Genomic DNA, 12,577 nt, shown 5'->3' with positions numbered 1-12,577 from the left:
TATTATAATTTTGTTTGTAATTTAAATTTATGTGTATTTAGCTTAAGAGATATTTATCTCATTTAATTCTATTGTATTAATGTTTTTTTTTTTTACTTTTGGTTTTTAAATCATTAGTTTTACTTAAGGTTGAAAATCACTTTTTTTTAAAAAAAATTGAAATATCCATCGATATAAAAAAAATTCATAGATATTTTTCAAAGAGATACTCAACAAATAGTGAGTAAATAACAAGCAAGAATTTTTTCTAACGGACAGGTAGCGAATAACGCATACCCGACTGCCCATTGTCATTTCTAGTACTATGGGTATTTAAATTTTAGCGATTTTAAGGATACATAATTTCTTTTGCATCGAGATCTTGTTGATGGCAATGCACGAATTCATGAGATTTTTATTTTTTTATAGTCTAGCTCCCTTTCATACTTTACTTTTTTACACAAATTCTATTTGATTTCTAAAATATACGCAAAACTTTCTTATTTTATAACTCATACAATTAACCATCAAGTATAAAACTTTGCAAAACTACACTTATTATAACTACAAAAATCATAATAGAAGGTTCAACAATCGTTTAAAATTTGATTTCATAATAAGACATAATTTAATGTTATTGACCCCCTTGGTGAATACAATATTACCTAGCTAATAATAAAACAGTCAATCTTAAAATTAATTCTTATGCCTAAAATATGATTATTAATATTATTTTTTTGAATGGAGTATGCTCATATTATTTCAGAGGATAAAACCTCATAACTTCACAAATATGTTTATTAACATTAAAATAACGTTGCATCCACAGTCTTATTCATATAGTTTTATTCTATACCAAATTACTTATATATTACTCATCATCTTTTTTTATCTTTTTCTATGCGATCATTTCTTTTTATATAATTGCTTATAAAAACTATGCATGGCATTATTAACAGGATAAATTTAAAATAGAAAACATCTGGTCACATACAGCAACGAATATAATTTTCCTAATGCTTCACTGCTGATGTGCCACACGTGCTCAATACGTCAAGTGATGTAAAATAAATAAATAATAAAAATTGTCATCACAGTTACTCATCATGTCATGATGTTCTCACGAGTCACGGCCATGTTCACTGTTCAGTACGGTGCTCTTTATTATATATGAAAATAAAATATTTAAAAATAAAAAAAATAATTTATTGATTAAATGAAAATTAGCACTGTTCATATTACTGTTCATTAAATTATTAATTACATGATAGTTAAATAATATAAGTTAATAAATGAAAAAAAACTCAAACATAAAAAATTGATAATTATATTTTATTTTTAATTATAAAAGTAACTAATTTCCGCCAATTTCATACATATGAAAATATAGGGATTTTGATCACGTTTGATTAGAAGTACAGGAAAATACATTTTTTCCTTTAATAAAATAGTTGAAAATTGTGTACACTAGCTAATAAATTCATAAGAGCCAAATCAATTTTTATTTCAGGTGCACAAATAACGATAAGGAGTGATTTCAATTTTCTCTCTTTTCATAGAAATTATATGCACTTAGTTCGGAAATATATTTCCTTTAAAAAAAAAAAGTTCGGAAATATAAAATACCATGCATGCAAATCGATCACTTGTTGTTTGACATGCATCCATGTATTTAAAAGTTATATCATGCAGGAATATATCGTAATAGGTTACCAGGAATGATGCATACGAAATCATTAGTAATTGAGAATTTAGGTCATTTATATGAAATTTTAAGTTGAAACCACCTCGGAGTCCTATAGAAGAGGGAAACCAAAGATGTTAATTAAGGTGGTTATAAATAAAATAAAAATAAGAAAGAAAGAAAGATCACGACATGCACCTTAAAATAAATAAAAGTTTGAATTTGCTAAATAACTAGTGAGCTAGACAAGTATATATATATATATAATGCATTACTCAAATCTAACCGACAGTAAGTATGTCTGGACTTGTGTTCTGAGTGAGGGGCAATTGAATCCTGGGAGGTTATCCTGTTGGTTAAGTACGAAGAAAATATTCACCAGCAATATCTAGCTAGCCATCCTAATAGGTGCAAGTTTCAAATGGCTTCAAGCTATATAGGATGTCAACTTCAATCACATTCAACAAAAAGTCAAGAAGGTGGTAACCCATGGCTAAATTAACTTTCTAGTTGCGTATTAGTTCAACCTGTCTCGTGCAAATTAGTTTTAAAAAGTTAAAGCCTTGCCAATAAGAACTTTTAAGTGTATTAATTAATTAGTTAATTAATCATTTTTTATTGAAAGTTATTATGAGAGTGCATGTGTTGTTAATATTATTTCCATAAAAAATTATTCTTTGATCAATACTTAATGCTTCGTTCGAAATATAGAAGGAAATAGAAAAAGAGAATTAAAAGTGCAAAAGTGCTAAATTGGATGCATTTTCAGTAATTTGGAATAGAAGAAAAGCACGGAGAAAGAAAAAACCACCCAAGTCCCACACAAACATTTTTCATTCCATAGTAGCTTAAGAAAGTGTAGTCAATAGGCTTTTATATAAATAGAGAGTTAAATTTAATAATAAAAGTCATGATTTTATAAAAACTCCATGACTTTATAAATGATTACTAATATTAAATCTTAATCGTTTATATTTATTCTAAAATTTTATTTTAATTTTTTTACTTGACATAGAAAATATTTTTTCTTGTAAAATATGTTCTATATATATATATATATATGAAAGTTTAACAATCATCACCTTGTTGTTTGAGTTTACAGTTTGAGTTAGATCAGATATTTAAATTATATGATATTAAATTTTATTGTACTAGTTGTTGTTGGATTTATTAAATTACATGTTATTAGACCGTTATCAAATGACTCACAAATTTTTAGTTTTACAAATTTTATATTTTAAATGTTTAATCTTTAATGCAAGTCTAAAAAAATATATTAAAAATCTTACATTGAATAATAATATTATTTAAATAAAAATAATTCTCAACTTATAAATCAATTTTGTAGAATTTTATAAAATTGAGTAAATCTTTAAGACTCAAATGGTAAGAAAACATACATGAACAAAAATACATTTTTTTCACTAGTGATAATATTATATAGTAACTAATGGATCCCATCCCACGTAATCACGTTTGTAGTAACAGATTGTAATACTAGATTTGAAGGATGGAAAGAAAGGGTAACGAAAAAAGTAAAATCCGACAGAATGATGAGGTGGGGCAGGGGTGAAGTGCGAACAAATGTCCCCCTCTTCTACTGGCTTTGGCATGCCAAAAAGCAAGTGCTCCCTACGTTGCAAACCTTCATCATCAACCCTTTCATTTCATCACACACCTATGCCTATCAACACGATTCCGTAAGTATATATATATACATAAATGGTTACCCTTCCCACCTTTCTCTTTCCACTCACACACACAGTACTACTCTCTTCTCCATCGTAAGTCCTAACGAAGCAAAGCAACCATATCTCAGTTCTCAGTTCTCACATGCAACAGTAGTTGGAAATTGGAATGTGAGAAATAGATAGGTGGGGGGAGCACGTGCAAACAATCATTCTTCTGTTTCTTCACTTCTATGGCTGTGGAAGCATTGTATTTGTATGATAAACTAACCACAGTCATGACCTCTGATCATGCTTCCGTCGTCTCAATGAACCTTTTTGTTGCTCTTCTCTGCGCTTGCATCATCATCGGTCATTTGTTGGAGGAGAACCGATGGATCAATGAATCCATCACTGCCCTTCTCATTGTGACTCACTCACTTTCTTTATCTCTATTACTTGCCTTTTCAATATCAAGAACGTGAATTTGAAAGTAGCTAGCATTTTTTTCTTTGCTAGGGTCTCTGTACTGGGGTCTTTATATTGTTTACTACTGGAGGAAAAAGCTCTCATATACTTGTCTTCAGTGAAGATCTTTTCTTCATTTATCTTCTTCCACCCATCATCTTCAATGCCGGGTTAGTTCACTACTCTTGCTTCTTTTTTATTATTTTTCTTATTTAGCTTTCATTTACATGCTAAACTGCATAATATAAGTTGCATTATGATTTGTTGGAAACAATGATTCCAACAGTTTAGGAAAATGAACTCATACTTCAATCAAAATGGATTTAATTGAATGGCTATGCTTGCTTCTCTTAGACTGACTTTAATTTCAATTTATTCTTTAACCGTTCCAGGTTTCAGGTGAAGAAGAAACAATTTTTCCTCAATTTTATGACTATAATGCTCTTTGGTGCAGTTGGTACTTTGATATCATTCTGCATAATATCACTAGGTAATTGAAGTCATCAATTAATGCTTCTTTTATAAATTACATTACAAAGTAGTAACAATTTGTATTTGGTATTCAGTGCCTTTGTGTCCCAATTTGATTATAAATCTTATTTATTTTGAATAGGTGCCATACACTTTTTTCAGAAATTGGACATTGGTTCCCTGAAGATTGGAGATTTTCTAGGTGTGCTTAAATTACCTCCTTCTTTTACAGTAATTTGTTGGACTTAAATGCAAACTTGGAACAATTCCTTCTTCCTTCCTATCTCTACTTACCTGAGTCAATTGAATGCAGCAATTGGAGCAATATTTTCAGCAACAGATTCTGTTTGCACGTTGCAGGTATAGATCTCAAAACAAACACATCAAATTTTTGTTTTAATTTTCCCTTTATTGTACTGAAAATAATGATGTGTATGTGGATGCTTCAGGTTCTTAATCAGGATGAGACTCCCTTACTATATAGCCTGGTCTTTGGGGAGGGGGTAGTAAATGATGCTACCTCCGTAGTTCTCTTCAAAGCAATTCAGAATTTTGACCTTTCTCACATTGACTTAACCACTGCCTTGCAATTATTAGGGAATTTTTTGTATTTATTCATTGCAAGCACTGTGTTGGGAATCTTTGTAAGTTTTCATGCCACTTTCTAATTCTGTCCCTTCTTCTTTTCTGATGTTCTTGCAATTTGCTTAGGATTATTGATATATATTTTTTTGGTATAATTATGTTTTTCAGGCTGGATTGCTCAGTGCATTCATTATTAAGAAGCTCTATTTTGGCAAGTTGATAAGGTTAATTCTAAATTCCATTACTTTTGAATATGCTTAACCACAACAATGAAATATCCCAGTACACTGTTGGCCATTATTCCCTAATTCCTTTACTGACAAATCCCAGGCATTCTACAGACCGTGAGGTTGCTCTCATGGTACTCATGGCATACCTTTCATATATGCTATCTGAAGTAAGAAAATTCTCTGAAACTCGACCCACCACCTTTGTAGTGTAAAAAATTCCAATGCTAACCAATTTATTTCTTTGGCAGCTATTTTCTTTAAGTGCCATTCTGACTGTTTTCTTCTGCGGCATTGTTATGTCTCACTACACGTGGCATAATGTGACAGAGAGTTCAAGAGTGACAACCAAGTACGTGAAATTCTTCAACACATTCATGAGACATGTACAAGATTGCTACTAATGATACTACTTAACTGATTAATTTCCCTGCTGCAGGCATGTTTTTGCCACTTTGTCATTCATTGCTGAAATCTTTATCTTCCTCTATGTGGGGATGGATGCATTAGATATAGAAAAGTGGCGAATTGTAAGTCAAAGGTATAAAGATTTCAAGATGAAATTAAACCGCCTTGAAACTACTTTCTTAGCTGTGAAATTAACATTTTGACGATTTGATGTCTTTATTAGCCCAAGAAAATCAATTGGGGTCAGTTCGTTGCTGTTGGCACTTATCTTAGTGGGAAGAGCTGCATTTGTTTTCCCTTTGTCCTTCTTATCCAACTTGCTTAAGAAGTCTCAATCTGAGAAAATTGAGTTAAAACAACAAGTATGTGCTTTCCTCCCGTTTCCTTGTCAGGGTCTTGAGCTCTTGATAACTGAGGTGTTACATTCCTGCGATGATCTTGTTTCACAGGTAACAATTTGGTGGGCTGGTCTCATGCGTGGTGCTGTCTCTATCGCACTTGCTTACAATCAGGTGAAAGAATCAAACTTCATTGCTTTTAATTCTTCATCTCTTGCCACTTTCAAGTTTTAAATACTGTTTTCTAGAACATTTTCACACTATTCAACAATCAATTTCTCATGAAAAATCTATCAAATTTTGAAATTTGCTTCCAAAACAAGTGTTTTAAAAACAAAAAAACAGCTGAGAGATGTTTTCTCATCATTTTCTTTTGTTTTCATCTTGTTCAACAGCTCCCTCAGCCACACTCTTCTTTCTGTCTTGCACCACCCTCTACTAGCTGGCTAGGCAACTTTGTTTAGTTGTATTTTGAAAACTAAAAGCAGCTTTTAAAATAAAAATCAAACGCGTCCTTAGTCTTTTAGTATTAATAAACTACTTTTTCACACGCAGTTTACCAGGCTGGGCCATACTAAACTGCGGGAGAATGCCATCATGATCACTAGTACCATCACTGTTGTACTCTTCAGCACATTGGTTAGACACTAATCTTCTCTTGATAAGCACGGTTTGTAGTGATTATGCCATGCCCCAGATGTTCAATTATCATACCACTGGTTGCTTGAGGACGAGAAATAATTACATGGTCTGGAACTACTGCCTATTTATATTTCATCTGATCTCCATGTGACACATAGTTGAGTTTTTCAATTTACAAAAAGAAATTAACAAATTCAGCTACGTGACACATAGAAATTGATCAAAACCATGAGGTGGTGGAGCTCCATGCAATAATTTCTCCTCGAGGACAGTGTTGGTATGATCTTGAACCCAAATAAACAATTAGTGATATGATGTTTTCCCAGTGTGATAAAAGTCCCCACTAACTAGACATGGAAAAACAATGTTCGTTGGTGGATTTGGAGAAGTGTCATTTTCTTATTATGTAAAGGAAATGGTTGTTTGATACGTGTAATTCCCCCATGATAACATGGGAAAGTAAAAAAAGCCACCAATAATGGTTTTCGAAATGAATAATGTACAGGCGTTTGGGTTGATGACAAAGCCACTTGTGAGACTATTGCTTCCTTGGTCTAAACACGTAATGAGCTTGCCGTCCCCACCATCGACACCAAAATCATTCACTGTGCCACTTCTTGGCAGTCAAAATGGGCCTCCACCAAGCACCTTGAGGATGCTCCTAAGCTGCATTCCTACTCGTGGAGTTCACCACTATTGGCGCAAGTTTGATGATTCTGTAATGCGACCCGTCTTTGGTGGACGAGGTTTTGTACCCTACGTTCCCGGGTCACCCCTTGAACAAAGTGTTCATCAGTGGCATTGCACTTAATTAGAAGATATATATATATACACACACACACAGATACTGATTGATTATGTGATGGATGGTGTTGTTGTGGTGTAAAATTGGCTTGGCTTTGGTTGTGTGCACTTTTGTCAATAGTTACAACATTTCAACTTCATTACATGATACTAAAAGAGAAGACAAGGTGTTAGGGGAAGAATTTATGTCAACGCAGGGCATTTTTTTTGTCCCCCTCATTTTGTTGACATAGACAGAGGGGGTTGCTTGCTTTGCTTTTTAGTGTTACGTTGTAACTTGATGCTCTGTTAAGGTGATTCGAATTAATTTTGTGTGTATACATGTTATGGATGGGAAATTCTTGACAGTTAATATAGTTTTTGTGTTGCTTGGTTGTATTTATTGTTACAATTTTTTGAAGGATAATTTTGTGGGCTTTGAACTTGGAACACTTGTTTTGCGATCATATACTAAATCATAGTACGATCTTATTTGCTTCTAAGGCACAAGCAATATTATACGAATGATTAAGCTTTCGATGTTTTCCTTGGCATGATTCTTCTCATAACAGTACGCACAGAATGCTGATAGATCTAGCTAGCTATCAGTGCATAGTCACTCAAGTGCCAGTTTTGTATGGTTTTAGCCGCAACAATGGTATACATATATTCTTCTAGAAAGAGATATACCATTATAATTTTTGAGAAAGAAAAAAGTATCCGAATAGTTTGCACAACTTCATGACTCAATCTCACCATAGCAAGAAATTACCAAGGTTTCAAAATAAAGCGCTACTGAACTCATGATGTCATAATTTTAGTAGGTAATTGCAGTGGTACCCGCAAATTTCAGACGGTATCAGCACCCTTCATTGTTTGGAGCAATAACTGTTTGGGCCAATAACGCAGCAATGTGCATGCATATAAAAAAAATACAACATTAAAGTCTATTTTACTTTATATATATTACCCTTATAATGTATGCATGAATAGAGTAAAAAAAAATTTACATTGTAATTCAATCCATTATAATAAATTTATGAACTTTTATAATTATTATCTAAACATTATCACTAATTATTATTTCTAATTTATTGACAAGATAATCTTTTTAACTCTGATAACTAAAAGTGATAAAATAGGTCGAACTAGGACTCACTACATAAAATGTAAGATTTTGGCTTAAAATTTGGAAAATTCAAATAAAATGTCGGTCTTTTTAGTCCAATCCAACATGACCCTGAGTTAAGCCAATAAAAACCCAAAAAAAAAAGACTTTTTGAGGAATTGAATTTCATCGAGCTTTTTTATTTTTATCCGTTCACTATAACATGCAATATGAAAAAAAATCCTAATTTAAGATGATAAATTTATGAAATAAACTAAAATATGAAAAGTAGTAATTATTTTTTGGATATATATATATATATATATATATATATATATATATATATATATATATATATATATATATATATATATATATATATAATCATTGAATTTCAAGTTATATCCAAATAGTTGATATCTTTCTTATGTAATTATATATATTAACTAATTTAACAACTAATTTTACCAAACTCTTAATTCAATCAATTAATTTATCAGCTCTTAAATTCTAACTTTCAGCTAATTTATGTGCTAGTTTTGCAACGTCTTACGTGTGATTTCCTTTAATAGAAACAGAAACTAGAAATTCAGAAAGGTATTTGGAAGAATATTCTTCCACTGATGTGTCTCTCTCAGGCGGATTCTAAAGGAAACATTTCTAAAAAAGTTAATGAACAGGCCAATGATTTTGAAAGGCTTATCAGAATCAGAATGCTGCTTGTGATACTTCTATTGAAAGGCTTAGTTCACTTCACATGCAATTCCATAGCTTCCCACATCACATATTAACATCTGTCCAGTAAAACCATCACAATAAACAAATGAACCATCCTCTATCTAGTCATTACGGAGAAACCCATGATTTTAGAACGTCTGCCATCAGCTATCCTATACACGCAGTTATCTCCCTTATGGATGAATATAATATCCAACTGCCACACTGATAAGAGCAACCATGCAAACAAACAGAAATGGAAAACCAGCCTGATTTCCTTTCGTATTGATTTGCCTCTTCAACACCTCCTACAAAACATGAAAAAATTGATATCACTAAATAAATAGCTCAATACTTAATTGCATTGATTTAAAGAGACGGGAGATGAAACCCACTGTTGGAATGCAATGCCAATAAGAATCACAATACAATACTATTAATCAGAAAATTTTAAATGATTATCTGTATAAGAACATCCCACAACTGAAAACGCATTTTCATGCGGATCTTTTTTCCATTAGACTTATAACATGGAACATAAAAAAACAAAAACATACCAACTCTTTCTTAAGCAAATCTTTTTCTTGAGTGTTCCTGCGCCTCTCCTCATTCAGCTTCGTGATGGTTACCTCAGCCTGCATAGATTATAATCATATGTTGATTGCTTCCATCTTTGAAGTTTAAAACAAAAAAGTAAAAAAGATGCAACTTCTTAAGGAACTAACTTCAGGTACCATAAGCTGAGACAACATCTTTATGAACTAAACTGACATGGCATAAGCATATTACAACCTTTAGTGCCAACTTATGGAACTAGAATACAGGAAAAAGATGGTAACTTCAATGATACTGAAGACGGTTTGACATTTTTTCTCTTTTTTTTGGCTCTATGAGAACTAAAACAAAATGGTATTATCATATTATTGCCGTGGCCTTATTTTTTATAAAATAGTAACATGGTCAGTTAATCAAATATATTAGACACCTTGAAAACAAACATTATAACTCCATCAATTCCCATTTAAGATAGTAGAGTAATCAAGTTCAGATATTTTGGCAGCAAAATAGTGAGTGAAATATAACAAAGTATAAGTGGAACATGGAGTAGAAAACTCGACATAAAAGTGACTGCAACAAAGTCTAATCTAAATTCATGAGCTCTAACCTCTCTTAGCTTTGAATCCATTACACTAAGTTTTGACTTCAATTCCTCAGATTCATTGGCTAAATTCGACTGCACATCATCTTTTGCTGGCTTCATGTCACCAACATTCTCAGCTTGTCTTGGGACAATATCCTCATCTGCTCTATCCTCCTTCATATCCTGGGCTGGTTCCAAACCTTTAACCTCCTCGGAAACCTGATACGTGGGAATAATAAATGGTATAGATTTATTATATATCAAGCAATGGAACAGAACTTCAAATGCTACCACCATGTTGAACTAAAATTAAAATGTTTCAGATTTACATTAGGGTGGTGGTTATTGGATAGCTGACACACACAATCAAAATTAACATTGTCATGCATAGTATACTACAACTGCAAGTCTACAATATATATCCACAAAAAATAGATACTGTATCTTCATATCAAAGCAAATTGAGAGAAAGAGAGAGATTGAAGTTTGAAAGGGGAATGATGAAGGAGAGGAGCTCACTTTACGAGGGGGAGGTATGTTTTCAACTCCACTGGGCAACCTATCTTTTTGCACATTAATTTCGTTGGATGGATCATGCTTCATATCACCATTTACTGGAAGCAACACCGGAGAAGATGGTGGACTGATGAGGACTACCCGTAGTTTCTTCTCCTCAATAAACTTTCCACTGTCTTTTGCAAACTGTTGAAAGAGAAAAGGTCTAAAATCATTCAACCTACCCAAAAAATAAATATTTTAAAGGAAAAAAAACAGAAACAAGAGAGTTGGACTATTGAATTATATCTTTCTCCTTCCCATATATCCCTGGCATCTCAAAACAGGGAGAAAATAGATAAATAATGAACTCTGATTTATAGACACTCAGAACGACATCTACACCTTTTGAGTATCTGTATTATAAACATACAAAATACAAATTCATCTCATTTTCACCTCATTTTGTTCTTATCTCTTCTTTTTTTTAATTTTAATACATAATATATTAATATTTATCAAATTTTCTTTCTATTTTCTCTTTTTATTTCCTATCTGTCATTCCATTTGAGACCTTTCATCTCTCACTCTCTCTTCCTTATTTCTCTTGTGGTGTCTACATCGAAAGGGATTGTGTACCAAACAATTTGCATAAACAATCAATATAACCTTACCATATCAGAGGTGATGTCATCTTCTGTGGTTCCAACCGGGACAACTGTGCTCTGAATAAGAAATTTGTCTTTACACAGCATATCAGGCGGTGCCATGCGCTGAGCTTGCATAGTAACTGCATCCAACACACACATATAAAAGGACACTAAAAATGTAGAAAGTGCATGCATATATATATGTGTGCGTTAAAATGTTTAATTGAATGCAGTAACGGAAAAATACCAGTAAAATCACATTTATCATTGGGCTTGATGATGCCTATGTTGGGCCTGACGCAATATTTTTTGGGTGAAGTTGTTTTTACCTGCGAGTTGTGTTGTGACATTGGCATTAGATTCATCTGGTTTTGGTTGTTAGATAGAAAAGAAAGGGGAGAATGCAAGAAGGCACCTTAAAGGCAAGAAAGTGATCAGTGTTGTTGGCAAGTTGAACCAAACATGAACTTTGTTTCTTCAATTCAACTGAGAGAGAGAGCACATTGTGATGATGTGATCATGGCAAATCATTGGGAAGAAGAAGAAAGGAGAGAAGAGTGACTTACAGACGAACCGGAGCTCGGCGGGTTCGATATGAAGAAGGTGAGTAGCCATGGGAAAATGAGAAAGTGAAATGCAAAATGCAAAGCCCTAATTGGAGAAGAATGAATGAAATGTAGAGAAAGAGAATGAGAAGGGAAGAAACAAGTGTCGTTGAGTTGTTACTTTGGAATGGGATGGTTGGCGTCGTCGGTTACGCAAGTGGGCCACACACTCACACTCTGCTCCTTTCCCCTTTCTTAATTCTTATATCCATCCTCACACGTCATTTTTTCTTTCATACCATGCTTATCATCCCTCTAAATGTTAACCATCTAACAAATTTATCATCGTTATACTCCTCCTGATTTGATATCAAGAACACTTTCAGGGCACTTAATTAAAAGGAACTTTACTTGTTGTATATATTAAAACTCTTCTTTAACCCAATAGCCTAATACAGAATTACTACAAATAAATAAAAAGTTCTTACATTATAAAAGTGCCATACACTGACTAATAAAAAGCTGTAAAAGCATTAGTCTTATTTTCACTAATATAATCTTTTAATATAAATATAATAATGCTTGTTTATGCTAACATGCATGTGATTTATCATTTTGTTGATATCAAATTCCTATATATATCAGCTTCAATATATATGCAACCACTGA

The 12,577-nt window shown here is 32.5% G+C and overlaps 2 protein-coding genes across 2 annotated transcripts; one reads left to right on the top strand and one right to left on the bottom strand.

Moving 5' to 3' along the window:
* The first annotated feature begins 3,322 nt into the window (after positions 1-3,322).
* Positions 3,323-7,695, top strand: LOC114392155 (sodium/hydrogen exchanger 2-like). Its single transcript, XM_028353197.1, has 14 exons — positions 3,323-3,758; positions 3,850-3,968; positions 4,191-4,288; positions 4,412-4,471; positions 4,583-4,629; positions 4,719-4,913; positions 5,023-5,078; positions 5,185-5,251; positions 5,333-5,433; positions 5,521-5,622; positions 5,713-5,851; positions 5,939-6,001; positions 6,383-6,466; positions 6,975-7,695. The coding sequence occupies exons 1-14, from the start codon at positions 3,585-3,587 to the stop codon at positions 7,278-7,280; spliced, it is 1,611 nt and encodes a 536-aa protein (XP_028208998.1). The 5' UTR covers positions 3,323-3,584; the 3' UTR covers positions 7,281-7,695.
* A 1,353-nt stretch (positions 7,696-9,048) lies between these two features.
* Positions 9,049-12,177, bottom strand: LOC114392156 (vesicle-associated protein 2-2-like). Its single transcript, XM_028353199.1, has 8 exons — positions 11,930-12,177; positions 11,779-11,849; positions 11,611-11,692; positions 11,388-11,503; positions 10,738-10,920; positions 10,243-10,437; positions 9,635-9,712; positions 9,049-9,385 (listed from the first exon to the last, which is right to left on the bottom strand). The coding sequence occupies exons 1-8, from the start codon at positions 11,976-11,978 to the stop codon at positions 9,272-9,274; spliced, it is 888 nt and encodes a 295-aa protein (XP_028209000.1). The 5' UTR covers positions 11,979-12,177; the 3' UTR covers positions 9,049-9,271.
* Between the last annotated feature and the right edge of the window lie 400 nt (positions 12,178-12,577).

This window comes from Glycine soja, chromosome 17 (assembly GCF_004193775.1).
Source record: "Glycine soja cultivar W05 chromosome 17, ASM419377v2, whole genome shotgun sequence".
Classification (NCBI taxonomy): Eukaryota; Viridiplantae; Streptophyta; class Magnoliopsida; order Fabales; family Fabaceae; genus Glycine; species Glycine soja.
Note: the sequence above shows the minus strand (reverse complement) of the source record. Positions and strands in the feature narration are given on the sequence as shown.

Bases quoted from the DNA above. Each gene is read 5' to 3' on its own strand.
- LOC114392155 (XM_028353197.1), top strand. From the start codon at position 3,585: ATGGCTGTGGAAGCATTGTATTTGTATGATAAACTAACCACAGTCATG. The intron at 5,079-5,184 runs GTTAATTCTAAA...GACAAATCCCAG, and splicing joins TATTTTGGCAAGTTGATAAG to GCATTCTACAGACCGTGAGG. The intron at 6,002-6,382 runs GTGAAAGAATCA...TTTCACACGCAG, and splicing joins TCGCACTTGCTTACAATCAG to TTTACCAGGCTGGGCCATAC.
- LOC114392156 (XM_028353199.1), bottom strand. From the start codon at position 11,978: ATGGCTACTCACCTTCTTCATATCGAACCCGCCGAGCTCCGGTTCGTC. The intron at 11,504-11,610 runs GTATTTTTCCGT...TGTTGGATGCAG, and splicing joins TGATAAATGTGATTTTACTG to TTACTATGCAAGCTCAGCGC. The intron at 9,386-9,634 runs GTATGTTTTTGT...CATGTTTTGTAG, and splicing joins ATTTGCTTAAGAAAGAGTTG to GAGGTGTTGAAGAGGCAAAT.